This window comes from Sebastes umbrosus, chromosome 4 (genome assembly GCF_015220745.1).
Source record: "Sebastes umbrosus isolate fSebUmb1 chromosome 4, fSebUmb1.pri, whole genome shotgun sequence".
Taxonomy (NCBI): Eukaryota; Metazoa; Chordata; class Actinopteri; order Perciformes; family Sebastidae; genus Sebastes; species Sebastes umbrosus.
The window spans coordinates 241675-269538 of NC_051272.1; the positions used below are offsets into that span (position 1 = coordinate 241675).

At 45.5% G+C, this 27864-nt stretch overlaps 3 protein-coding genes across 10 annotated transcripts in view; 1 reads left to right on the forward strand and 2 right to left on the reverse strand.

Annotated features, from left to right (window-relative positions):
• The window catches only part of LOC119487320 (serine/threonine-protein kinase WNK1-like), a 34481-nt gene extending 19445 nt beyond the window's left edge, over nucleotides 1–15036 (forward strand). For 4 of the 5 annotated variants that reach the window (XM_037768094.1, XM_037768097.1, XM_037768095.1 and 1 more), the window contains exons 8-29: nucleotides 140–241; nucleotides 416–788; nucleotides 908–1053; nucleotides 1634–1717; nucleotides 2075–2110; nucleotides 2556–2663; nucleotides 3754–3852; nucleotides 5473–5549; nucleotides 6730–6886; nucleotides 6974–7090; nucleotides 7265–7378; nucleotides 7480–7528; nucleotides 7627–7764; nucleotides 8173–9146; nucleotides 9254–9328; nucleotides 9847–9966; nucleotides 10067–10400; nucleotides 11080–11257; nucleotides 11359–11558; nucleotides 11710–11871; nucleotides 11959–12188; nucleotides 13416–15036. In XM_037768094.1, coding sequence (XP_037624022.1) covers nucleotides 140–241; nucleotides 416–788; nucleotides 908–1053; nucleotides 1634–1717; nucleotides 2075–2110; nucleotides 2556–2663; nucleotides 3754–3852; nucleotides 5473–5549; nucleotides 6730–6886; nucleotides 6974–7090; nucleotides 7265–7378; nucleotides 7480–7528; nucleotides 7627–7764; nucleotides 8173–9146; nucleotides 9254–9328; nucleotides 9847–9966; nucleotides 10067–10400; nucleotides 11080–11257; nucleotides 11359–11558; nucleotides 11710–11871; nucleotides 11959–12188; nucleotides 13416–13802 — 4260 coding nt within the window. In that variant the 3' untranslated portion in view covers nucleotides 13803–15036. The remainder of the gene's footprint in view (nucleotides 1–139; nucleotides 242–415; nucleotides 789–907; nucleotides 1054–1633; nucleotides 1718–2074; nucleotides 2111–2555; nucleotides 2664–3753; nucleotides 3853–5472; nucleotides 5550–6729; nucleotides 6887–6973; nucleotides 7091–7264; nucleotides 7379–7479; nucleotides 7529–7626; nucleotides 7765–8172; nucleotides 9147–9253; nucleotides 9329–9846; nucleotides 9967–10066; nucleotides 10401–11079; nucleotides 11258–11358; nucleotides 11559–11709; nucleotides 11872–11958; nucleotides 12189–13415) is intronic. The other variant, XM_037768098.1, reaches the window with a different exon arrangement.
• A 2150-nt stretch (nucleotides 15037–17186) lies between these two features.
• Nucleotides 17187–22042, reverse strand: rad52 (RAD52 homolog, DNA repair protein). Of its 4 annotated transcripts, none has more exons than XM_037768099.1 (12): nucleotides 21890–22042; nucleotides 20315–20402; nucleotides 20075–20176; nucleotides 19572–19665; nucleotides 19421–19488; nucleotides 19149–19267; nucleotides 18970–19045; nucleotides 18654–18883; nucleotides 18369–18559; nucleotides 17765–17845; nucleotides 17409–17648; nucleotides 17187–17330 (listed from the first exon to the last, which is right to left on the reverse strand). In XM_037768099.1, the coding sequence occupies exons 2-12, from the start codon at nucleotides 20369–20371 to the stop codon at nucleotides 17269–17271; spliced, it is 1320 nt and encodes a 439-aa protein (XP_037624027.1). In that variant the 5' UTR covers nucleotides 20372–20402; nucleotides 21890–22042; the 3' UTR covers nucleotides 17187–17268. The 4 variants fall into 4 exon arrangements, with proteins under 4 accessions (XP_037624027.1, XP_037624030.1, XP_037624029.1 ...); XM_037768102.1 differs by lacking the exon at nucleotides 21890–22042 and adding an exon at nucleotides 21769–21793; XM_037768101.1 differs by lacking the exon at nucleotides 21890–22042 and adding an exon at nucleotides 20727–20752.
• A 3275-nt stretch (nucleotides 22043–25317) lies between these two features.
• LOC119487312 (zinc finger protein 37 homolog) lies at nucleotides 25318–26872 on the reverse strand. The gene is given in 2 exon segments (XM_037768082.1): nucleotides 25318–25727; nucleotides 25729–26872. Coding segments are annotated over 2 exon segments (1062 nt in total). The 5' UTR covers nucleotides 26640–26872; the 3' UTR covers nucleotides 25318–25576.
• Nucleotides 26873–27864: the final 992 nt, after the last annotated feature.

The following is a 27864-nucleotide window of genomic DNA, read 5'->3' on the forward strand; positions in this document are numbered from 1 at the left end:
TTAATAGTTAAATCAGTCTTTTAAAAATGCAACACCTCATTAATACCGTCACTATTAAAGACGATATGACATAAAGGGTTTTAATGGCAATCTTCAAAATGTTCAGTGCTGAATTTTACGGCATGTCGTTGTGCTGCAGGTGGAGTCTGGTTACGTCTGTGAAGGTGACCACAAGACCATCGCGAAGGCCATAAAGGACAGAGTGTCTCTAATCAGTCGCAAGAGAGCACAGCGGCAGCAGGTGTGTCCAGCTCACCGTAGTGCAGCTCATATTATTTATGTTTATTATTTACTGAAGTGCTTTGCTTGAATTCTTATCTCAGTCATTGGATGTGTTTACCTGTGCTGTGATGTTGAGATGTTATCAGTGCTTTCTGGAGGGATTTTAATACATTTGCTGCTGACTGTCTTGAAGGTCCGAGAAGCTCAGGAGAAGAGAAGGCTAGAAGAAGAACAGCAGAGTCAGTTACCTCCAGCACAGCAACCGGGCCAACAGTCGAGCACCGAGGTGCCTCAGTCCCAGCCGGTGCCACAGTCTGCTCCGTATGTCCCTCAACAACCAAACCAACATATGTCTGCCCAACCTGCATCTCAGCAGAGCCTTCAGAGCTCCAACTATAGCACTCCACAATCAACCCAACTGGCTGCCATGGCACAGGGTGTCCCTTATATCCCCCAGTCAACTGGGCAAGTCCCAGTACCGGTCCCAGTTCAGGGTCAGAGCGTGGCCACCATCCAGCCAGAGTCAGAGGAGCCTGAGACGGACCAACAGCTACAGCACACTGGAGGTGTGTGTCAAAGAGAAATACACCTACAGCCCACTGCATGTTAATAAAATGCTTCAGTTTGAAGGTGAACACATTTAGAGTATTTTTATGAATGAAACCTTCTTGTCCATCTCTTACAGCCGGTCACATGGCAGACAGACTACCTGGTCCCACCGTCCCTCCCGATGTCCAGCCTCCTCAGTCTGGAATATCCTACAGCTCCCCTCCCAGTCAGCACCTTCAGCCCCAGGTGTCTCTCCCACAGACACAAAACGACCCGTCAGTGGTGAGTCTCGTTGAAAATAGGACATAATCTTGTGTGTTGAAGAGAATCCGATGATTTGCCTGTGGTATGTGAGCCTCAGAGTGGATGTTTATTGATTGTTGTCATGATGATTGTTGTCATGGTGACAACACACGTCAGTGGGGCCGTAAAGTGTGTTGCTAAGCCGGCAGCGAAGGTAGTCGCAGAGCAGAATCCACGTCCGTTAATGCCAATCCATACTTTCTTTCTTTCTTACTTACTTATAAAAGGGACAGCCAGCATGGCGGGACTACATGTGCACACACACATTCTAGACAACGCTGTTGTTTTACACATCACACCGACATGAGTGAGTCCACGACTTGCTGCAAATCAATTTATATGGAAGTTAGCCCGCTACAGCGGTCGCCATGTCAACGGTACACATAATATCTGCTTCTCTGACCATCCTTGAATGTCTGTTCTACTCCTATTTTATTTCTATGATTGTTCGTCTGTGCTATACATGTGCCCCTTGAGCTCTTTGATCCTCTTTCTGTCTACTTCCTACTTTGTCTCATTTTTGGTCACATGTTGTTGTTTTCTCTCTGCGGTGCTCAAGGTTCAACCCCAGATTCAAGGTGTGCAGCCTGAAGTTGTTCTTGTTGCTTCCAGCAGCCAGTCTGCTCCAGTGGCACCTCAACAGGTACATGTTGTATTGCATGTCCTAATGTCTTTAAAGAGGAACTTCACACTAGTTGAAAAGCTTTGTTTTACTGACCCTGGTTAAATGTTTTACATCTGTTGCATCTAACAACAAACCTAATAGTAATGGCAGGTTGTACTGAACACACCCTGAGAACACAGTTCTATAGCATTGCAGTAAATGTGAACTTCAACCACTCAAGGTCAGCAAAAAAACAGTTTTCAGAGGGTGTTAAGTTTAACCCTATAGAGCTGATATTCTGTGTTGAAAGCTGCTCCATTTTTTATTTTCTTCTTTTCATTCTCCAGTTCCTCCTCTCACCGTGTGTTCTGTTCTGTTCTGTTTTGCTTCTTATAGTACGGAGTTTACTACCAACCATCGCTTCCCACTCAGGTAGATAAAATGTACCACTTGCAAATACACCCTCAAGCTTTCTGGGGAACAAAATAAACACATTGTCTATATTTTGTTATTTTGGACGCTTTTAAAAATGGAATTTATGGTTTCCAGTCAAAAATATTACATCCAGTCATTTTTAAGACCTGGTACATGCAGTGTGGATTGACATGTAATACACTGTAGAGTGGACGTTGTTCACTGATGAATAACTTGATATCCCACGCTGTTAAATACATGAATGCTCTGTTATGCAGCTATGTTGTCCAACAGGTAAGTGCATGTGGGTTTGGAATAGAGCTGAAGTGAAATGCTCAAAGACTTTCAGTTTTTCAGGAAGTCGCCAAGATGCTAATGTGTGTCATCTTTTATCTCAATCTCAGACCGCTCTGATTTTATTCCTGTTTCTGCCACTCCCTCTTCATCCCTTTTGTTCTTACAGATTCCCACCCAGCAGGTGATGATACCTCCGTCCTCTCAGCAACAGCCAGAGAGCAGCACTACTCCTCAGAGCTCCACTCTACCACCGGCCCAGACCGGAGCTCTACAGGTACAGGCGACACACACACAACTCCCCTGCTCGTACTCAACATGCACACCTATTTCATCTTGCTTTAATGCCCAGTTCAGACTACACGATATCAGCTATATAGCCCGACACGGCCGTCGTAAGGGTGTCGACTCGGATCGGGAACGATAAATGAGTGTTGTGTGCGAAACTCTATGGTTTTATCTTGTGTAGTGTGTCATAGTACACGACAACCGACGCCGCGTCTGGGACGCCTCACGACGTCCCGACAGAAAGTCTAGCATGTTTTGCTTTCCACGACGTGTTCCGTCACGGCCCTGAATCTGACCGGCTGAGCACAGAGGCACACAGCTATAAACAGAAGCACATGGCTACTTATTATGCAGAATGATGTCATCGGACCTTCAACTGCTGCCCGACCTCGTGGTAGGATATTCAATCTAGGTTCTGTCGGAGTAAAAAACACCACCGCCGTTGCGTCTTTGTGCATGGAGCATCCCGTAGCGCGTCCGCTTTCTCTTCTATCTGTGAATCATATTTTGATTGTTTTCCCCTGGAGCCTCGTGGGCCCCTTTACGTGGTCGGGCCCCTTTACGTGGTCGGGCCCCTTTACATGTGCGGGCCCCTTTACATGGTCGGGCCCCTTTACATGGTCGGGTCCCTTTACATGGGCGGGCCCCTTTACATGGGCGGGCCCCTTTACATGTGCGGGCCCCTTTACATGGTCGGGCCCGGGGGGGCTGGAGCCCCGGTAAGCCCGTATATTAAGACGGCGGTGCCGGGAGTGTATTGTCGGATCAGGGGACCGGCGTGTAGTCTGTCATGTGTCGCGGCCAAGTCACGACAAGAATGTATGACTCTCAATCGTCTCATCTGACATAGTGACCGTCGTAACCGTCAACAGTATCCTGTAGTCTGATCCTGGCATAAGACATACAGCTGACATATCGCTCCACCATACTAAAGTATGGATTTCATGCTGTTCATTTTTATGTGTCCGCTTTTTCTAAATCTCTTTTTCTTTTCTCTGGACATCATCACATCATGGCTGTCCCCTTTGTTTCTTCCACTCTTTCCCTCTGCATGCTGCTCGTCTCTGCATGACTCTTAGTCTTGGGCTAATGACCCAAGTCCTCCTATCCTGTCACCTCCACTCAACGCAGAGCACCTTTACTTCCTCTATCAGGCCTCATGCCTCTCTGTTCTGCAGGTATTCTTGTGTGGGGGGGTGTATGGGGGTCAGGTATGAAGCACCTTGATGTGTGATGTTGTTTGGGCACACATTTTAGTTCTTTTTGAATGGACTTATAATAACATAATCATTTATGTTATATATATAATTATTATATATAATAGTGTGATAGAGCACTAATGAACATGTGATTAACAGGAGGAGGGCAGTTCTTACAAAGCTACCAGAATGTTTTTTTCATCCACATTTACCCGACCGCAGACCAAAATATCTGCTCAAATATGAAAAGATAGAACGTTGTTTGTTTTTGTGACTTTGACCAAAAGGCAATACGAACAATTTCATATCCTTCTGTTCCTTTTTTTTTATAAACTCTTTTTTTATTTGAGAACAAAGAACATGAGGTCACATGGGTCATCATACAATGTCAGATCACAGTACATTTTTGTAAACACTTAAATCAATGGTGTAAATACACAATCCATTTTTCCCAGTACTCAATACTTTTTTTCCAATTTAAGCCTTAAAATAGATGTGAGTCTTTCCATACAATATATTTCATTTATAATACCCGGCCATCGGTCTGATGTCGGAGGATCAGTCTGCAACCACTTCCCAGTTCTGGCTTTCTTACTTCTTGCCAAGAGAATCTTTATTAAATATTTATCTTTGTGTAAATTAATTTCTGGTATTTTCCCGAGGTATAGTGTAATGAATGAGTACTTTAACTTTATGGATCTCAGTTGCCACCTCTTGCCAATATGGTTGTATTTTAGGGCATGCCCAAAAAATATGTAAATGATCATCCATTGAGGTTCCACATCGCCTCCAACAGAAGCCCCGCTCTGCGTGACTGTTTGCAGTGCTGTTAATTTAGGAGTGATGAAGAATCGTACATCGTTCTTCCATCCAAACTCCCTCCAGGATCCTGAGTTTGTAGTAGTTGCCTGAGTCTCACATATCTCTGTCCAGTCCTCCTCTGTTAGAGTCTCGTATAATTCCATATAGTTTTGAAACCAACTTTTTATTTCTCTCTTTTGTGTCTGCATCAGAGAATATAGTGATCAAATTGTAATGGTTTGTTTTTATGCCTTGTATTTTTTTTCTTAAAGTAATCCCTAACTAGCAGGTACCTGACGTATCCTTCTGTTCTGATCAAAGAGAGATATTCCCACATGTAGATCTGTCAGAACCTTTATCAGAGCATACATATCCTTCTGTTCTAATAACAGCTCAAGGGTTTTACTTGGAGCTTAAAATCCTCCCCCACTAGATCTGTGTGCAGGTAATGAATATAAGACTTTTTATCACAGCTATAACGCAGGGCTGGAAGTGGATATTGATAGAACAGCAGCACCCTGTATAAACGTAACTAATATCCACATAAGCACAGCAGAGAGAAACGGCCACATTCTGAAGGAAATGAAATGAATACTGCATTACACAGCAATATCTACGCTCTGCCTGAGAGCTGAATAATGGCGTCGCTTGTTGTATCCAGATACGAGCTTCACCAGGTTAAAGAGCTCCATCTGGTGGATGGTCTGATTTTAAATCATTCCTTTCCTTTCCTGTAAAGAGTTGGTCAACAGAAACCAATAAATAAAACATGTGTCTGAAAGTTGTGTGTTGTTTCAGGCCCCTGTCAGCGTTCCTCAGTCAACACCCGCGGAGCAGCCGGGGTCTTCTGCTCTGGTGCCGCCGTCTGTAGAAAGGTGAGTTCATTTAAACAAAAAGCAGGGCTGCGGTCCAATAGTCCTTTTCTCTCTTAGGAAGGTTCCTAACGGAGTGAAATGACCCTCTCAGTATCTCAGTAGCAGCCGTGATGAGAGCTGTTAGAATCCTCTAAATGCTGAGGAAAGGAGCTTCAATGCTTCCTTTATCATCTCCTTCAGCAGAGGACACACTGGAGCATCCTTTACCAAAGGAAAGGAGCTTCAATACTTCCTTTATCATCTCCTTCAGCAGAGGAAACACTGGAGCATCCTTTACCAAAGGAAAGGAGCTTCAATACTTCCTTTATCATCTTCTTCAGCAGAGGAAACACTGGAGCATCCTTTACCAAAGGAAAGGAGCTTCAATACTTCCTTTATAATCTCCTTTAGCAGAGGACACACTGGAGCATCCTTTACCAAAGGAAAGGAGCTTCAATACTTCCTTTATAATCTCCTTTAGCAGAGGAAACACTGGAGCATCCTTTACCAAAGGAAAGGAGAGAATAACATCCCACAATTCCTTGCGGCCGCAGCATTTAAAGCGACGCACCATTCGGCCGTTCATAATAACAAACGTTGCTTATCTTGCATATTATTTAAATACACTAATTAGGATTCATGTTTAATATGAGTGGACAGAGACAACCTTTTCGTTTCACTTTATTTTTAATTAATTATTTATTTGGAACATGTAACAAATACCTCCGTAAAACACAAAACAAGAATAACTAATAAAATGAACAGTAAACAATCAATTCACAAATAATCAACATTAATGAATATTACAGAAGTATATGGTCCTACACCTTCTCCATAACTCCAACAATTAACTCAATATTTATCATATATTCCTGTTTATTCAGTTCCAACCTGGTAATGAAGTGAGGTTTTTCACGGGTTGTCCTCGTTAGGTCAGATCCAGCAGCGGAGGACCTGTGGTATCTGTCTTTAACACACCGTAATGTAATAATGGAGTCTAGTGAAAGAGCAGTCGGATTCTCTGAACACCTCGGTTATCTTTTCCTGAGTCCTCCTGAACTCTCCTTCTCATCTTTCCTTGACCTCATGACGTTTTCCATCCAGGTCAAGGAGAAGTGGTTAGGAAAAGACGTTAGGATGTTCCACCAGCACCGCACACTGTGTCCCATCTCTCTCTCTCATGGGTCCATTTCTCTTTCAGCTGCCTGTCAGATGCAGCTTCAGGTCTCAGTGACGGCAACGACGGAAGTTCAGGAGGTCGCCACGAGGGGCGCTCACTGAAACGTCACCAGCGGCGATCTGTACGCAGCCGATCCCGCCACGAGAAGACTGCAAAGGCCAAGCTGAATGTTCTCAGTGTACGTATCAGAAGCGATGCGTCCATTCACGTTCTGTCTTAAGCTCTGTGTCGTGGGAGAGTTTGAACCTGAACAAATGTTTTGCAGATCTCTAATGTGGGAGACAGAGTAGCTGAGTGCCAGCTGGAAACACACAACAGGAAGATGGTGACCTTCAAATTTGACCTTGATGGTGATAATCCGGAGGAGATTGCACAGATCATGGTAGTAGTGGTTCTTTAACTTTTTACTGTCTAATGGTTGTTCGTTACAATAAATATATTCTCTATAAATGTATACTATATATTCATAGAGTACTATAGACCATTCTGTGGAGCGGTCTCACAGTATTCATAGTTTTAGTTCCAGTAGTTGAACTTCCTCTGCTTTCTGTTCCAGGTTGAGAGTGAGTTCATCTTGGAGAGTGAGCGGGAGTCCTTCATCGAGCAGGTCCGTGAAGTCATAGAAATGGCTGATGAGAAAGGAGATGGCATGAAGGAAGGCTTTCCTCAGGTATTTCTTTACTTTACATCACCTTATCGGCCAGAAGGACCATTCTGCTCCTCAGCTGCTGAACCTGATAATGTAACCGTGAACGTTTTCTCTCTTTACAGATGAGTGATCACCAACAGCAGCCTCAGCTGTCTATTCCCATGCTGCCAGGTGAACACACAGAAACACAGTCCTCCAGTCCAGTTAGTGATTCTTATGAAGTCCAACTCCCGTCTCACATCTTCCCTTTCTTTTGACCTTGGTCTCAGGTATCTCCCCGAGCACTACGGCCCAGGTGGTGCACTCAGCAGGACGCCGGTTCATAGTCAGCCCGGTGCCGGAGTCTCGTCTTAAAGAACAGTTCTTTGGCGCTTCTTCTGCTAACACCTCCTTTGGAGACGAGTCAGGTGAGAGAAACGTTGGTTTTTATTCTCTGTGGAATTAAACTTGGTTTTTAATTCTAAATAGTAATACATTTAATACTGCATGAACATTTATAAATGATTAAAACAACTAAAAAACAACAATGATGGGTATAGATAAATCCTCATGGGGCTGTAAGTGTAATGACCTCATCACCTAACTGAAGTTGAACCTTTAATATTAATAGTAATATTTTCTAAAACAATGCACAAAAGAAAGTTTAATGAAAAATGAAAACTCAAAGGTTTAGCTGGATATCAAGTATTACACAACTGTTATTATGTTCCTGTGTCACATCAGCTTTTGTTCATGCTCAAAATGATGTTTACAGTTTTGTCAGTTTCTGAAATCATTTTCATAAAATGACTTCCTGTTTTTCCTCTTGTTTCCAGTTCCATTGGGTCTTTCTCTGTCCGCTCCATCTGGGATTCTCCAGCAGGCTTTCAGTAAAATGAAGCAGGCTCGTGTAGAGCGATGCAACACCATCGATCCTCCTGCTGCTGAACCAGAACCAGGCACCGTCCCGGCCACAGAGGCGGGACTCGGCCCAAACTCTAACAACATCCTGGTTCCTCCAGAAGCCGTAGCTTCCACTGCTAGCGCTACTTTTCCTGGCGTGCCTCTTGCATCGACTGCAACGCCCTCGCCACCTCCCTCCACTGGGAGGGTTTCCCCCCCGCCTGTAACCACTCAGTCCCAGACTGCAGCTCCCGTCAGCAGCGATCCCAGTCCACCTCCTCAGTCCTCCCATGAAGCCGCCCCCTCACAGCTTCCACCAGCTGCCAACATCCCACCCACATCCTCCACCGGTTCTCCTCCATCAGTGCAGACCTCCGTCCCTGCAGTACCTGGGCCTCAGCAGAGCAGCGGTTCTGTCTCTGTCCCTTCTGTTGCTAGTGGTACATCCAGTGGTACCGGTACTGTCCCTGCTTCAGAGCAGCAGCCTTTCAATGGTGCGGTCCCGTCCTCTCAGCCTGTGAATTCGTCCATCCTTGCCTCCCAGTCTCAGCCCCCTCCTCCCACCTCGTTACCCGGTCAGAACCAGAACCAGAACCAGAACCAGAACCAGGCCCAGCCAGTGGAGTCAGAGGGGGCGGAGCTCCTGAACAAGACCGCTGGTAGAGATGATATCCAGGCTCTGGATAAGAAGCTACGGTCCCTCTTTAAAGATCAGAGCTCTACCTCTGCGTCAGTGGATCAGAACACAGGCACGTCCTCTCCTCCCACCGGGACTTCTTCTCCTCCACCTGGAGCTGCCCTGGTGCCCCCATCTAACCTTCCCCTCACCTCCGGGGTGCAGGCAACCACCCCAGGACAGGGTATTACCCCGGCAGGACAGACGCCTCCATTGAAGCCCAGGGCACAGGTTAGTGAGAACTGCAGCATGCAGGAATACATCCAGAATACTGTTTATTATATAATATATATATATATATATATATATTATATAATAATATTCTGTCTTTGTTTCAGACTTTACCGACTGGCTTCGATCAAGCTGCTACACCTCCCTCTGAACCTGTACCCCCATTCCCTGGACCAAATCAGGTGAGATCTACTATGTTTCTGTAAAGCCCGGACACACTAGGAAGGTCAGCAGCGCATGGCGGCTGCGTTACCTGTTGTTTTTTATTTCGGCGTCTGTGTTAACAGGTTAGAGCAGCCACACTTTCCCGTGAGACTGAGACTCAGCTGCGTCTCTTCTTGAGAATAGAGATCTTGCATATTTTTGATTTTAATGGTGGATTATTACTATTATTTACAAATTGCCACATGTTTCTGAACCTTTCTGTCTAAAATAAATAGAAATGATATGTATAATGAAATTAAATGGCCATTAAAAGACAAACTCTATGCAGAAAGAAAGGGCTGACAGCAGCAGCAGAAACGCAGCTGGTGTGAACACCTGACGCGTGACTCATGCAGCGAGTCACGCGCTCCTGACGTTCCCCGTGTGTCCCGGGCGTAATACTCCCTGCTCTACTACTTTTGTAGGTTTTTAACGGATGGTGTAGATGCACATGTGTACGTCTTGATCCTTACATCCTGTTTGTGTGACTCCACAGGCCCAGCAGCCTCTGGGTAATCTGGACGCCCAGTTGAGGAGAGCTCTGAGCCCAGAGACTGTTCAGGGAGGTGACAGAGTCCAGCCTCCAGCAGCAGGTTTCACACTGGGACGGTTCCAAGTAGGTTTTAATGTCTCTGGTTGATTCAGTCCTAAAACAGTTAAACCTTTTAATCTTTGTGCCGAGTTCATTAAAACCTTCTCCCTCCTCTCTTTCCCAGGTCTCTGTTGCTGCTGACGGTGCGTCCAACAGCGTTCCAGATCCCTCGAGCGTTGTTTCCTCTTCTTCCCTCACGCCGTCTTCTACCTCCTCCTCCTCCTCTTCTTCTTCCTCTTCCTCCTCCTCCTCCCCCTCAAGTCCAGAAAATACCCTCCACCGCTCGTCCTCTCTGTCTAAAGGAGTTTGTGAAACTGACACTGTAAATGGAGCCTCCTCTCTCTCTGCTGGTCCTGCTCATCAGCCCACCACTGTCGGGCGCTTCCAAGTGTCCCCGAGCACCAACGCCACATCTGGGCCAACCACTGACTCTAAAGTGGGACGTTTTTCCGTCACAGGTACGTATCAGATTAAAGGGACTGTTTGTAACTTCTTCCACGTATAAATCATTGCTGGTCGGTGTCTCATGGTCGCTCGCGTGTGTCTCCGCTGTTCAGACTCAGACTCCAACACAAACTCCAGTGAAGCACCAAAACCTGTTGGTTGTATCTAGTGAAGCCCGTCTGTTAAACAGTGATGAAACATTTGAGTTTCAGAGACTTCATTTTCTGAATTCTGGTGACTTTAATGATTATATGGAGAGGGCAGAGGAGAGTACCGGCAGCTTGTGAGAAGCTCCGGTACGCATGAAAAAGTCACGGTACGCCATAAGGAGTAAAATGAGTGAAATACTGCGTACTGCTACGTACCGGCCCACTTAGAGCACTGCTCATCTCTCATGACATGTTGAGCCAGGCAGCTGGCCCAGGGCTGCTTAACGCTACACTCCCTCCCTCTCCTCCTCACTGTGGCCGCTCGGCACAGAGCGATTGGGCCAGCCCAGTGAGCCCAGTGTCAATCAAGGAAAAGAAATGGGCCAATTTACCTATTTTATGGGCCAAAAAAACAAAAAAAGAAGACATACGTCGGCCCACCGGGGAAAAGGCCGGTATGCTAGATAGCCAGTCCAGCCCTGATGTGAGGCCCCTAAGTAAAGCTGCTGTATCTCTAACACCGTCTGTGTTTAATGTCCCTCAGTGACTCCAGCTCCAGCAGCCGGCTCCAGTCCAACACATAGTTCCAGTATGCAGAACGGACCCTCATCCTCAACGTCCGATCCTCATAACGCTTACACCCGTTACAGTAGTGACAATGACGACGACTCTGAGACCGAGGACGAAGCTCTGCAGAAAGAAATCAGCCGTCTCAGAGAAAAGTACGTCACACGTTCACAATCCTGCTTCACGCCACCTTCAGTGTTACCTGACAGCTCACTAGAATGTGTTAACGTGACCGTGTGTCGTCTCCCACTCACAGACATATGATGGAGATCCAGACGCTGCAGACCCGTCAGAAAGAGGAGATAGAGACCTTGTTCACGCGGATGGGAAAACCTCCTCCTCCTTCGGTCTGCTCCCCTGCCGTGGCGATGGCCGGAGGTCGTCGAAGGCTCAAGAGCAAAAGCAAAAGCCACAAATCTGCTCGCAGCAGTGGACAGCCCAGCCCCGCGCACTCAGGTAAGGACAGGGAACCGACTGGTTCTGGTCCTTTAGACTAAAGGAATTCTCTCTTTGATGCCGGTGCTAAAGTCAGTCGCTGAAGCTGTAGAAATGGTACGTTCCTGGGTAAATGTTTACACGCCATCGTGTCTTGTGTTCGTATGTTCAGGATCCCCGGCCTCAGCTCAGAGTCTGCATGGTTCAGAGTCTCCTCCAAAGCAAAGTTCCCCCTCAGAAACAGCAGCAGAGGCCTCGCAGGCCGTTAACAGGTCCTCCATAAAGCAGCTCAGATCCTCTCCATCCATGCCCAGCCTCAGTAGTTGCTCCACGGGTACGTGCACGCTCTTCATGTGGTCACAGCGAGATACTCGCGTTGATTCCTTGAATTTATTTTCTCACCTCTGTTCTTGTTTACCAGGATCAGGTGGGACCAGCTCCACGAATGGTTCAGGCTACTGTCAGAACCAGTCTACTTCTCTGACCCAGGCGACTGGACCCGCTCCTCCTTCCTCTCACACCCAGAAGGGCAAGGGCACCTTCACCGATGACCTGCACCAGCTGGTGGATAACTGGGCCCGGGACGCCATCAGCCTGTCCCAGTGCAAGAAAGGACCCAAAACTGGAGCACCAGCACCAACTGGACACGATGTAGGCGTTCAGTACTTACTCTGAAAACTCTCATTATCTTCATCATGTTTGTGCACGTTGGTATTAGGGATGCACCGATACCGATACCAGTATCGGGTCCGATACTGTGCTCATGTACTCGCAAAACAGCTCCGATACAACGGCACCGATACCGGCGCGCGCCGGCCCTCACTTTCATTGCGCCACGGGGTTTTGCTTGCACCCTCTGACTCACGCGTGCGTTAGACTCCTTGGTCCGTGTTTCAAGACAGGTCGGGTGGGTTGCCGACATCGCCGCAAACCTCTGGCGCCTTTTACGTGGGCCGAGCCCCGCTTTAGGGGCACGATGCGGTTGGGGTGCACTGAGGACAGTCCACCCCGGTGACACTTTGTCCACGGCTCCGGGAAGCACTTTCACCCCGAGCCTTTCCAAGCCAACCTAGAGCCGGTGGCGGCGCACCGCCTCGTATGTGGGACTCCCCAGCCTGCCGTGTGTCGCTCACACCCTCCAGCTGGCTGTTAACGAGGGTCTTTAGGCACAGAGAAGTACTCGTATCGGTACTCGGTATCGGAGAGTACCCAAACGGAAGTACTTGTACTCGGTCTGAATAAAGTGGTATCGGTGCATCCCTAGTTGGTAGGATGTGTATCTGCCTGTCTGTCCTCTGCTAATCTCTCATGCTACTGGACCCATCAGTCTAATACTTTTGTGCTCATTTATGACCATATGCTCAAAGACCGTTGTGGCAATTCACCAGTTTGGCTGTTGGTTGACTGTTTAATAGCATCATTGACTGCTGACTCCTCTTAACCGGCCGGTCGGGGTCGCAAGAGCTCAACAACAAGCAGCAAAGGGCATTTCAAGACAACAAGCCTTACACCGTCTGTTGGGGTATATTATATATCCATATTTTGGCCTTTGTTGTGGCTCATTTTGAACTGGAGCATCTGCAGATTAATTCCACATCCGATATGTTAATGATCCACTAATGTTAGGCACGACAGGACTGTTTCTGTTGTCTTCGCCGCCATCTTGACTGTAAGGAAGCCAGAAGGACAGCTGAGTGAGATTCAACTCTTCTTAGTTTGGGAGGGGAGAGGGAGACGACCTGGCAGAGATCTGCCCTCTACTGACTTCTCTCTTCTAGTGGCTGTCTGGCCTCATCTGATGTTAATGTTGTGGTTGATGTCCTGTAATAATCCGTCAGATTCAGTAGTAACACTTTTACACTTTGTTCCCGTTTACAGATCATCCCTCCAGCCAACATGGGCCGTAAATTCTCTGCTCCAGGCTACCTCTGCCCAACCCTTCCCACGCCTTCCAGCACCACGTCCACTACGTCCACTCACCTCCCCAACCCAGCCAACCCCTCTGTCCCTCTGGGGCCTCGTAAAGGCTCTCTGGGCCCAGTTGCGTCGGGGTTTGGATACCCCTCAGCCCCGTACAGCGCTCCTCAGTGGGCAGGACCCACGGGCACATGCCAGGTCAGCATGCTCAACCCCGCACAGCCACTAACGCAGTACCAGCCGCCTACGACGGCCTCGGTGTCCCTGCACCAAGGCTACCATATGGGAACCGCACCGGCCCCCCAGAGTTCAGTCAGCCCCGGAGGGCCCAACCTGAGGCCTACGTAGCCCAGTTGTAGCCCTGGTCCAGGCTGAGACGGAGGGCCACACAGGGCAGACAGTCGTGAACGAGAACCACTAGCTCCGTCGGCCGGTCGGCTGGCTGGATTAATGTGCTTTTTATTTTTAGTTCAACTTTTATTATTATGTGTTTTTTTTTCTCTGAGTAGAGTTGACCTGTGTGGTTCAAGTCCTCTCGGGCAGAACCACATCTGCCTGGCTTATTGGAGGGAGAGTGCAATACACATCCACAGCACAAGAGTGTCACACTTAGCCCGCCGTCGGCGGTGACGAGTCGGTCGGTTGTGTCTGGTGATGTAATGACCCGAAGGCGTAACCAACGGCAGCCAAAGATGTCTTTAGAGAGCAGACGTTGTCATGTTGTCAGTCCTCTGAAGAGGAGGAGGTAGGAGGGGTTCTGGTTCAGGTTCACATCCTTACTGGTTCTGACTTTGAGCCCAGCTGGGATCCAAGACACCACATAGACACACGTGTGCACACACACACACACACACACACACACACACACACACACACACCTACACACACCTGACTAAACATGAAGCTGGTTGAGTGACTTGGGATGGTAGTAAGTTGTCTCAGAGAGCAAGGGAGTGTACAGAGAGAGGGATGTAAGAGAGGGACAGTCGGTCTGTCCCAGAGAGGGACAGTCGGTCTGTTCCAGAGAGGGACAGTCGGTCTGTCCCAGGTGGATGAACAGAGTGTGACTGGTTGAGTTGTTGAGTTGGGAGCAGAAAGACTTGGTAGGTTTGGAGGAGTGTACCGGACCGGGCTGCAGGATGAATCCATCCCAGCGGGTTCCTGTTAGTAAAACGCAATAATGGCAACGAGTAGATGAGCTGTCCCCTGTAACTGTGGCCTTAATCCCCAAACACATCGAAACATTGACTGTGTACATACTGTAGGTATTTCTTCTTCACTAGGTTATGATTCCATGTTTAGTATATTTATGTCCCTGTGAGTCCGGTGACTTTGTGATTTGAGTTGTCCATTAATACAGATTTATTATACAGATTTATTTTTCACGTCTGATATGTAAGCCAGTGGATCTGCCACATAAAAAAAGCATTGTCCTGGTGTTGACCACCACTCGCAGTGTGAAGCTTAAGAGGTGATGCTGCTGTAAATCACAGGGGGGGGGGTTATGGGTGTTTTTTGTTTTATTTTTTCACTTTTTTTTTAATACAAGAATGAAATAAGAATCCCAAAATAGACACAACTTCACTTAGTGCTGATGTGAGCAGCTCAACATCTGCTGATCATATCATATAAACTCTGCTTTATGGCCGTAGTATCACTAGCATCGTAGTATCACTAGCATCGTAGTATCACTAGCATCGTAGTATCACTAGCATCGTAGTATCACTAGTATTGTAGTATCAGTGGAAGGCATTAGTCTCTGAGGGGATGCAGTGCCCCCCCCACGCCTCCCAGTCGTTTCCACAGACGAACCGGTCGCTGGTGAAGTCACATTAATAAAATCTCTCCGCTCAGAACATCGGAACATTTAGCCGTCACCTCTCATATCACACGTGTCTGGGGTTCTCTCTCTCTGTGGTCTGTTTTTGTATGCTTCTATTTAATAAAACCAATGTTCTTTATGGACCTGTATTCAGCCATCAGATCTTGATGTTGTTTCACTGTAATTATTATTAAAGGTTGTTAAACAACATGTAGTTAAAGGAATATAAAAAGTGCAATTGCAGGGTTGTTGTTGTTGTTGGTATCCTACTCCCCACGCAGGAGTGATCCCGTGGTTTATTAAGCTCTTCTCTCTATGACTGCCCTGCCCCCCCCCCCCCCCTTTCTATTCTATTGTATATATGTTGATGTGAGGTAAATGCTTTCACGTAATGCTCAGTCACTAGAGTACGCTTGTGGTGACCCACTCTACATGCACATGCACTCTAGCCTGTAAACATGAGGAACACTTTAGTGCCTTGCATCCTCACTAATGACAAGTTCCAGATCCGTCTAGTCGTGTAGCCGTGACCGTACCGCAGAAACCCAGTTAACCTGTGACCGTATTGCAGAAACCCAGTTAACCAGTTAACCTGTGACCGTACTGCAGAAACCCAGTTAACCTGTGACCGTACTGCAGAAACCCAGTTAACCAGTTAACCTGTGACCGTACTGCAGAAACCCAGTTAACTAAACAACAGGTAGCTCCAGAACTGTTGCACGGAGAGCTCAGAGTCTGTGACGCTCTGAAACACCAGACAGGACTGCAGAACGAAGAGCACAGGGAGTGATGTGGAAGCGTTTCTGTTCTCTCTACAGGTCACTTTGTGTGTTTTATATTTGGCTCATGTGTTCGGCTGACATTTGTTTTTGTGGATTTCCCATTAAAGCGTTTCGCTGGTTCCGGCAGCGAGCGAGCTGTATAAAGGTTTAAAAGTTGTCATGCTGGCTCTAATTCTGTCTCCCCACCTCACACGAGTGCCATGCTGTCATTGTGACTCTTCCGCCTGCTCGTAGATTGGATGAATAGTTAAACTTCTCTAGAGAAAAATAAGTTACTGCAATGCAGAATATGCAACGTTTAAAGTTTTAAAGGGACTGAGGGGTGAGGGAAACACTTGCATGCTGATGAGGGTTGTTACCGACTTCAATGTTTTTGATGTTGGAATATTAGATCTTTTTGTTAATTCTTATTCTTTGCCTTCCTGAGAGTGATCACAACGCGTTGATCTGTTCGATATCACAGGCACAACTTCAATATCAAACTATGGGCGTATGATTTCTGCATGCTGGCTTCACTGGTGTTTAATCTTACACATGACAACTGGCTACTGTACAGCACAAGGTCACAACAAAGCTCTTAAAGGTCCACATGCTCCTCTGCTCCTATCAGTAATGATCACAGCCCTCTACAGAAGCGTCTGAGGCTGCTGACACGCAGTAACATCTGTCCAGCTCTTCTTTCTGATCCCTCCTCACTGACCTCTGTGATTCAGTGTCTGTTTTGTGTCTGTTTTCCACATTGTACAAAATGTAAAAACAAATAAAAATAATATCAATTAAAGCACTTGTCATGCTTATTGGAATAATCGTTAACATGTTATGACCAGATTGTGATATTTTATTTCACTAATTTGTGAATATTGCTCCTCTGGGATGTTTTTTTTTTTCTTGAAATAAAATGATTCCAAGACCCTGAAAAGTGAAATCCCTACATAGTTCTCTACAATATTAAATATGTGATCAAATAAGCACCAATCAAAGTTTAAAAAAAACAACCTGTACTATTTATTAAGAGTTTGTTGGTTTCTATCAATAAATATAAATAAAACTCAGCCGACTGACTTCTGTGGTTTTGTGTTTATTGTTTTTTACAAAACCAGATAACATTTCTCCAAAAATCAAATAGCAGCAACTCATTGCAAAAATTAAATAAATATGAAAACAAAAGTAAAATCAATGTTATAAAGTGTTGAGGAAGCAACATGAACTCTCAAGTGTCCAGTCGGCGTTTCTTCATGTTCTGTCCGTGTCTGTACGGACTGACGGCTTCACCTGGAACCGAGAAACAGTAGATTGAAGAGCACAAAATTCAGACAACAGCTCACTAACATCTGTCTCATGAAACCTCACCTGGTCCGGCCTGATACTGGTTCTGATGTTGAGGTCTGTGCTGAGCCCGGTCCTGTCCTCGGCTGTACGAAGGGCCCTCGTCCGGAGGTCTGCCCGGGGCTCTTTGAGGGGTCTTACTTCGCGTCTGCATCTGGTGATTCCCGGGCGTGCCGGGCCGGAGTTCTCTGGAGAGCGGGCTGCCTGAAGGGATATCCAGCGCATCGATCCCGTCCAGAGTGAAATCCCAGAGCTCAGGATCGTCTGCAGGAGAAGACAAACCAGTTTCACTGAGTGAGGCTCGCTGGGAAAAGGTGAAGAGAGGCAGGTTTCCTCCCCACACTGTGTTAAAGTATGTTGAGCCCTCTGGTTTACAGCACCTGCTAGATGCTCGTCCCTGCTGCTGGGCTTCCTGTGTCCAGCTGAGCTGCTGTCCCTGCACGCAGGTACATCTTCATGACCTGGAGGAATGGATTACACCTTTAGAAAAACACTCATACTCCTAAAAGTTAAGAACAAAGAGACACTCAAACCTGGAGGCCAAATCCAACACAATGTCATAAAGCACGTTTCAAATTCAACATCACATCTGGTCTGCAAAAGATTATTTTCCTGTTTTTATTTTTCAGTCTTTTTTTTATTTTACTAGCAAGGCTTCAAAATTAGAGCATAAAAATCAACTCTTTACTTCACATGTAGCCGGCTGTGCAACTTTTCAACAGTTTAGCAGTTTCAAGAGAGTTGGATATTTATTTTTTGTGGCATTAAATGTGACTTCTTCCTATTCTTCTTCAGTCTGCCAGCAGAAATCAGCTGTTGTCAGATAAAGAGTCTCACAGCGCTACTGTCGGTACGAGGGAGGAACTTATTGCTGAGTACTGAAGCTGTAGTAAAGACAAACCCGTCCACTTCTGGGTAATTTGAGTTGGAGACCGCTGCTTTACACAGAATGAAATCCCTCATGACGACACAGGAAACCTTTACCTCCGCTGGATCCTCGTCCAATAACGACCTCTGTGTCCTCAGACTTGGCGTAATCCTGTTTCTGCTGCAGCTTCCGGGTCTCCATCTCTCTCCGGAACTTCTCTTGAAGCTGCTGCTGCCGGAGCTTTCTCAGCTGTTTGGGGTCCGTGTGCACTTCAGACCCGCTGACGTCTACCGAGTCCGTGACGGGTCTTAGAGGGAGAGACGGAGGTCACAGATCGGAGGTGAAGCACAAGAGATGAAGAAGTGTCGTTAAAAACAGCCACTAGACCCGCTGCTGGTTACCTGGAGTCCAGGTTCTCACTCCTCCTGTCAGCGGGGCCAGCAGCTGTAGGGGTATGAACGTCTGAATAGTTCTGGTTCTGGTTGAGGACTCTGGGCTCCAGCGGCGTCCTGCCAGGACCCGCCGCAGATACGAGCTTTTGCTCTCGGACCAGACTGGAGATCCGGGCCTTCTCCACTGACGGCTCCCCCTCAGAGCGCTTGGTCTGGGCCGGGTCCACAGGAGGTCGAGGCTTGGTGTAGAGGAGGAGATTCAGCATCCAAACATTGTTGAATGAGAATAAAGACACTAAATGCTAAGGGTTGATCTGTATCTGACCTGTTTGGGGATCTTGTTAATGGCTATGAGGTATTCTTTATCCAGGATGCAGTTTCCAAGAGCGTTACCGAAGCATCTAAACAAGACCCCAAAAAACAACAAAGAAGTTGAACGTCAGCGAGTCTTTCATCAGTCTTCTTATAACATATCATATTTTAGAAAGATTGATATTCCAGTACTTCAGTGCTCTCTTCATGCCGTCCGTCACAGCTTCCTTTCTGGCCTTCTCCAGCGACAGAGCTTTAGACTTCAGTCCTTCACTGACTCCGTACCCGACATCCTCATGGAACGACCCGTCCTGGAGGAAGAGTGCACGTTACACACAAACTCATGTGGACGACATGAAATATACATAATGTTGAATTCTAATCTGATAATCTTGATCAGGTTATCCATCATGAGAAAATGAAATTAAAATCAATACAGTAACATAAATGGTTCTTCATCTGACCTTCAGCTGCACTTTGATAAACGCACTGACTCCCACATAGAACTTCCCGTTGAGGTGGTCGATGAAGTCTGTAAAACAGAAGAGTGTTGTCAGTCTGACTGTGTCGACTTTAACGGCATCCTCTGGTGACGAGAAGCTGGAGGAGTCGTACCGACGTTCTGCTGAGAGATGGAGTGAGACCATCCGTTGTATCCAAACATCTCGTTGGCCAGGCCGATCACACGATGCCCTTCAACATAGCAAACCTGGAAGAGTCCATTCATGAGTTGACATGAGAGAGGGGGGGTGGTCTTATGATTAACTGATTTATCATACTGGAAAGTAGGTTGCAACAATATCTTATAGTTTCCCCTCGAGGAAATATTATCCTTAAGATAAGATCAGATAAAACTGTATTGACTGTCATCACACGATCCAAACAATCAACAGAGGAACAAACAACATAAAAAACACCTGTCAGGTCAATATTCTATTAATATATATCAATACACACACACACACACACACACACACACACAACAATGAGCACGATCCCAGGTACCGTGCATGTTATGTTGGGGGCGAGGGGGGGGGTTCTTCAGAGCAATGAAAATGCAGTAACGGTGTGATTCTAATGACCAGCTGACAGACACAGAGAGATAAACAAAGACTGGCCTTCTGTCCTCCTCCAGCCATCCTGCTGCTGATGTACTCCGGGCCCAGCCTCTGTCGCAGAGCTCGGTGCACCGCCTGGTGCTCCTCCGCTGTGTAGGTATACTGACAACACAGGAATAATCATATTAACAATAAGAACTAGAATAAAGGCTGGCTGGTTTTTCACACACTGATTTTAAAACTGAATAAATGAGTGTCTCAGGAGTTTATGGTTAAAGGAGTTGGTGTGTTTAACGTTACCTGTCCGAAGCACCTGAGAGCCGAGCCGCTCCGCTCCTCACCGTTACTGGACATCATCACTGCAGAGCTCTGCTACTGACACGGAAATCTAAAACACACACGGAAACAATCAACGGTAGTTAACACTCACATCATGGATGTATTAAGAGAACAGTCGCCATTAAACCAAACGAAGAAGAAGAAGAAGGAAACAGACAAAACTAAAGAGACTGTTAGTAAGAATCCTAAATGTGTTGTTAACAGCTTCACCTGTGGTCGTTAAGTCAACTAAAGTCAGCGTCCTGTTGCTGGCGCTTGTGCTCGCTCTACATAGACATGAAGGAGCATCACTCAACACAGTGAGGAGACACACGTCAGCTAAAAGCACAATATCACTCTATATTTCAGCTGCTTGGCAGTAATGTTAGCTGACCAGACCAAGGTCTCTCCATGAATCAATGCTGATCCTAGTGTTGGCTTTTCCCGCCTCAGCCTCCCGACCGCGGCCGGAGGGAACGGGGGAGACGCCGGAGTTTTGGTCGGAGACGATAACGTTTCTCTCTGCGGAGCCCCGTCACTTCACAAGACACGGGAAACCTCTGTTGGTCTGGAGGAGCTGCAGCAGTTATTTCTGCACAAACGTCCACTGAACATTCACTAGATATTCTCAGAGCTAAACTAACTCTTCTGCAGTGTGGAGTGAGCAGCATGCACGGGAGAGGTGGAGAGAGAGAGCGAGAGAACGAGCGCGGTGTGTGAGTGAAGGCAGGCAGAGGAGCAGAGGAGGAGAGGAGGAGAGGAGGAGAGGAGGAGAGGAGGAGAGGAGGAGAGGAGCAGAGGAGGAGAGGAGCAGAGGAGGAGAGGAGGAGAGGAGGAGAGGAGGAGAGGAGCAGAGGAGCAGAGGAGCAGAGGAGGAGAGGAGGAGAGGAGGAGAGGAGCAGAGGAGGAGAGGAGGAGAGGAGGAGAGGAGCAGAGGAGCAGAGGAGGAGAGGAGCAGAGGACCAAAGGAGCGGAGGAGCAGAGGAGCAGAGGAGGAGAGGAGCAGAGGAGGAGAGGAGGAGAGGAGGAGAGGAGCAGAGGAGCAGAGGAGGAGAGGAGGAGAGGAGCAGAGGAGGAGAGGAGGAGAGGAGGAGAGGAGCAGAGGAGCAGAGGAGGAGAGGAGGAGAGGAGCAGAGGAGGAGAGGAGCAGAGGAGCAGAGGAGGAGAGGAGCAGAGGAGCAGAGGAGGAGAGGAGCAGAGGAGCAGAGGAGCAGAGGAGGAGAGGAGGAGAGGAGCAGAGGAGCAGAGGAGCAGAGGAGGAGAGGAGGAGAGGAGCAGAGGAGCAGAGGAGCAGAGGAGCAGAGGAGGAGAGGAGCAGAGGAGCAGAGGAGCGGGGCTTAAGGGGTCATCGTTGAAGGCCTGGAAGCTCAGCTGGTGGTAGAAGTTAGTTGTGTATGAAACACAACAAGAAGTTACAAACAGGAACTTTCACAGACTCTAGGTTAAATAGCTCTGCTTTCTGCTCCTCCAGAGACTCGCATCATCTATAAGGTCAGAACGGTACGTTTCTTGTTAAAAGCTGAAATGAGCTTATAAAGTTATCTGATGTAAACTCACCGCTTAATAACTCCTAAAGTGACTGTTGTTGTTTGGAATGAGCGACCCGGAACATTAAACAAGACGAACATCTGAACTTCCGCTCTGACATCAAGGCCTGTAGAAGGAGGTTAGGTTTGGGGTATGACGCATGCGCAGTGGAACTGAAGCTGCGGTCCTGCGTTGTGATTGGCTCAATTTCAGCGAGTGCAGACCAGATTCTACTGCGCATGTGTAGTACCCCCGAAGGTGTGACGTATTAATGACGCGTGACCAGCCTCCTTCTATAAGCCTTGTCGGACAACCGGGTATACATGATTTCAAGTTATTTTTTCTCACCACTTAATTAAAAAAATGTAGTCTAGTAAAATATCAAGACAGATTTGAGGGGAAATGTCTCGTTTCTTATTGTTTTTATTTTTTTGAAGCTTATTTCTGAAGTCCTTGCTCCTCTTTTTTATTTTGTGTTCTTATCTATGCCTGCTGATTAACAAATGACTGTTTATTTATATACATTCCTCCTTTTTTCATTTATTTAGATAACGTTTATATTGTATTATATTATAAGTATGTATTCTCTGAAAAATCTTGTATGTTCTTTAATGTGTCTTTTGCCCAAAAAATTATCAGATCCGTTATATATATATATATATATATATATATATATATATATATATATATATATATTATATATATATTTTTTATATATATATTTTTATATATATATATATTTATATATATATATATATAAATATATATATATATTATATATATATTTTTTATATATATATTTTTATATATATATATATATTTATATATAAATATATATTTGTCTTCAAAAAAAAAAATAATTGTCGGACAACCGGAAGAGGAGTTCATGCTGCCTTCACGGCCTGTCGGAAAATAAACATTGAGATCACTGAGTCACTGAGATGCTTTTGTAAAAAACGCACACACGAAAAAAAAAAAAGACAAACTGCTTTTATTTCATGTGGACATGATGGACTGATATGTTTCAACCTCAGATGGTCTTCCTCAGGTTTTAATACAAAAACATCACAACATTATCTCCCAATTAGCTTAATGAGTCATCTGATATGAGACATTTACAGAACGATAAGAGACTGATTCAGTTCAGACAACTTCATTTATCCCCAAGGGGGCAATTCATTTGTAGCATTCCCAGTCTATCCATCCATCCATCCATCCATGCATGCATCCATCCATCCATCCATTCATCCATTCATCCATCCATCCATTCATCCATCCATACAGCCATTCATCCATTCATCCATCCATTCATCATTCATCCATCCATCCATCCATCCATCCATTCATCCATTCATCCATCCATCCATCCATCCATCCATCCATTCATCCATCCATCCATCCATCCATTCATCCATTCATCCATCCATCCATTCATCTATCCATACATCCATTCATCCATTCATCCATCCATCCATCAATCCATCCATCCATCCATCCATCCATCCATTCATTCATCCATCCATTCATCCATCCATCCATTCATCCATTCATCCATCCATCCATTCATCCATCCATCCATTCATCCATCCATTCATTCATCCATCCATTCATCCATCCATCCATTCATTCATCCATCCATTCATCCATCCATCCATCCATCCATCCATTCATCCATCCATTCATCCATTCATCCATTCATCCATCCATCCATCCATTCATCCATCCATCCATCCATCCATCCATTCATCCATCCATTCATCCATTCATCCATTCATCCATCCATCCATCCATTCATCCATCCATCCATTCATCCATCCATCCATCCATCCAACAAACAACCAATAATTAGTTAAGTCAGAGGAACCATATTAAAGGCATGGGGGCAGTTGGAGGGTTACAATAAGTTACAATAAGAAGCATATAAATAGGATTTTAGCAAGAAAGCCAAAAAATAAGAAACAATATATGAGAACAACATATCTTAAAGTTCCTCTAATAACAGTCATTTAAAATGGGTATGGTCTGTGTTCAGCAGCGTAACAGCAGAAGGGATAAAGGACCTGGAGTAAGGATTTGTTCTCTTTAAGGGCCCATTATAACATTATAACGTCATCAGAGAGAATTCAACACAAACAATGTGATCTGGTTGGCTGATCGTTTCTTTTGCTTTCAGCCTCATGTTCCTCCCAACTTGTGCCCAAGTCCTTCTGCTGAACTCCAATATTGATGGAGCACACTTTGACTAAACTATTTAGACTGTTCCTGCCCTTCACAGACAGCCCGTTAAACCAGCAGGTAAAAGAAAAGGTTAAAAGGCTTTCTATAAAGAATGGTAAAAGTTACATTAGATCGTATCACAGACATTAAAAGAATTTAGCTTCCGCATTATATGATTCAGACACTTCTCTAATGTTATTGTCTTCATGAGAGACCTGGGGCTGATCTGTGGCTGCCTCTGGTGGGAACTGGGACTTACTGTAGGACATCTGTACTGGAAGGATCACAGTTTAAGGACACTGTAACATGAAACATTGAATAGATCGGCCCCGTTGTCACCGATACCTGATCCAGCTATTTGAGTCTGTATCGGTGCGTCTCTACTACAATCATGTGGAGCCTCACTTCTGTGTGTTCTTGTGTTTTCACCATGAACCAGTAGAACTATATCATCCTAGGAAACAACTAGCAGCTGTTTCCTGTGTAAACCCAGCAGCATTTTTCCTGTCTCAACTTGAAGGGCACACAGGTGAAGTTCTGAATGCTCCTATTTTATTAAAAGAAGTTTGTTCAGTAACAGGAATACGGCTTCTCACCTGTGTGGGTTCTCATGTGGTTTATCAAGCTACTGCTAGATCTGAAAGCTCTACCACATGTTTTACAAGTATACGACTTCTCGTCTGTGTGGATTCTCATGTGCCTTTTCAATGCTGAGATGGCACAGAATCTTTCCCCGCAGGTGTTGCAGAGGTACGGCTTCTCACCTGTGTGGATTACCAGGTGTCTCTGAAACTGTGACTTATATTCAAAAGCTTTCTGACACGTGTCACATTTGAAACTTTGTACCTGTGTGAGTTTTACTTTGAATCGTTGCCGTAGTAGGGTTATATACATTGTTAGTGTGTCTGTTACTTTTGTGATGTTGGTTCTGTTGTTCTGGTTCTGCATCTCTAGTTGATCCTGAGTCTCCTCTAATAAAGGCAGTGTGGCAAATTATGGCACGAAAGACGAGGAATATGTACATGATTATGGAGTTTATTGAAGTTAAACTTGCACAATTAAACACTTTTTACTCAACGTTTTTAGTATTTCTCAATTCTCAGTGACTTCAAGAAAAACAAGTTCAGGTTACACAGAAAATAAAAATGCTGCCTGTTGTGTAAATAGATTTGGTAGGTTTAGGCTAGCCGTCTTTTTATATCTCAGAAACTTCAAAAATAAATTATACACAAAATAACAAAAACAAATTACACAATAATGCTCAAAACAACTTTGACTTGGTGTGTATGATTACTGTCCATCAGTAGCCATATCTAGGTTCTTTTGTAGAAAAAACATTTTTAAAAATACATCTGTGGAACTTTTGAATCGATTCAGAATCTTAGAAAATAAGAATCTTGATTTTTACATGAATCCATTTTCCCTCCCCTAGCAGACACTATTTTTTCCGTCTTCTACATGTTTTTCTGTCGAGTACCTAGCATTTATCATCTGGCTTTTCTAAACATTTTTTGTGACTAAAACTGGATCCTCTGTGCTGCAGTGATGCGGCTTCTCACCTGTGTGCTTCCTCTCGTGGAATTTCAAGTTACAGGTAGATCTGAAATCCATCCCACATGTTTTGCAAATATACGGCTTCTCACCTGTGTGGGTTCTCGTGGTCTTTCAAGTAACTGCTACTTCCGAAATCTTTCCCACATGTTTTGCAAGCATATGACTTCTCATTTGTGTGGATTCTCATATGCCTTGTAAGTGATGAACTGTCACCGAAACTTTTCCTGCAGGTCATGCAAAGGTACGGCTTCTCACCTGTGTGAGTTCTCATGTGTTTAGTCAATGCTGAATTGAAACGGAATCTTTTCCCGCAGGTCTTGCAGAGGTACGGCTTCTCACCTGTGTGGATTCTCATGTGGATTATCAAGCTATCATTAAGTCTGAAATCTTTCCCACATGTTTTACAAGTAAACGACTTCTCACCTGTGTGGATTCTTGTATGTCTTTTCAGTGATGAAAGGTCACATAATGTTTTCCCACAGGTCTTGCAGAGGTACAGCTTCTCACCTGTGTGTTTTCTCATGTGGCGTTTCAAGGGAGCATTAAGTCTGAACTCTTTCCCGCAGGTCTTGCAGATATACGGCTTCTCACCTGTGTGGATTACCAGGTGTCTCTGAAACTGTGACTTATATTCGAAAGCTTTCTGACACGTGTCACATTTGAAAGACTTTGTACCTGTGTGAGTTTTACGGTGAATCGTTGCCGTAGTTGGGTTATATACATTGTTAGTGTGGCGTTTGCTTTTGTGATGTTGGTTCTGTTGTTCTGGTTCTGCATCTCTAGTTGATCCTGAGTCTCCAGGCTCGCCTCCTTTCTGATCTTGGCTTTCAGCTTCATGAGAGTTGTGAGAGAGGAGCTGCTGGTCACTGGTTGGTTCTGATACTACAGAGCTTTGAGCTGACATGGAGCTTAAAGGCTTTTCCTCCAGCGCACTCTGAGTTGCACGGATACTAAAGTCCAGAGTGTGGTCTTCACTGGGCTCACTTTCCTCATCAACAGGAGTCAGCATGAAGGCATCAGCCTCCTGCTTCAGTACCAGCTGCTCTCCCTCCTCACTGCTGCAGAGTTCCTCCTGTTCCTCTTTAATCTGTGGAGGCTCTGGGTCCTCTTGGTCCGGACTGGAGTTCCTCTCCTGAATACAGAGCTGCTGCTCAGCCAGAACCTCCTCCTCCTTCCAGACATGTTGCTGTGGGAGCTCTGGAGGACAGAGGAGCAAAGAGACAGGAGACTACTGTGATGAGAGACAAAGACAAAGAGACAGGAGACTACTGTGATGAGAGACAGAGAGACAGGAGACTACTGTGATGAGAGACAGAGAGACAGGAGACTACTGTGATGAGAGACAGAGAGACAGGAGACTACTGTGATGAGAGACAAAGGGACAGGAGACTACTGTGATGAGAGACAAAGACAAAGAGACAGGAGACTACTGTGATGAGAGACAGAGAGACAGGAGACTACTGTGATGAGAGACAGAGAGACAGGAGACTACTGTGATGAGAGACAGAGAGACAGGAGACTACTGTGATGAGAGACAGAGAGACAGGAGACTACTGTGATGAGAGACAGAGAGACAGGAGACTACTGTGATGAGAGACAAAGAGACAGGAGACTACTGTGATGAGAGACAGAGAGACAGGAGACTACTGTGATGAGAGACAAAGAGACAGGAGACTACTGTGATGAGAGACAGAGAGACAGGAGACTACTGTGATGAGAGACAAAGACAAAGAGACAGGAGACTACTGTGATGAGAGACAGAGAGACAGGAGACTACTGTGATGAGAGACAAAGACAAAGAGACAGGAGACTACTGTGATGAGAGACAGAGAGACAGGAGACTACTGTGATGAGAGACAGTCCCTCTATTAGTAGTGAACATTAATAGCGAACATTGATAGTGAACATTAGTAGTGAACATTAATAGAAAACATTAGTAGTGAACGTTAATAGTGAACATTAATAGCGAACATTAATAGAAAACATTAGTTGTGAACATTAGTAGTGAACATTAATAGAAAACATTAGTAGTGAACATTAATAGTGAACATTAATAGAAAACATTAGTAGTGAACATTGATAGTGAACATTAATAGAAAACATTAGTAGTGAACATTGATAGTGAACATTAATAGAAAACATTAGTGGTGAACATTGATAGTGAACATTAATAGAAAACATTAGTAGTGAACATTGATAGTGAACATTAATAGCGAACATTAATAGTGAACATT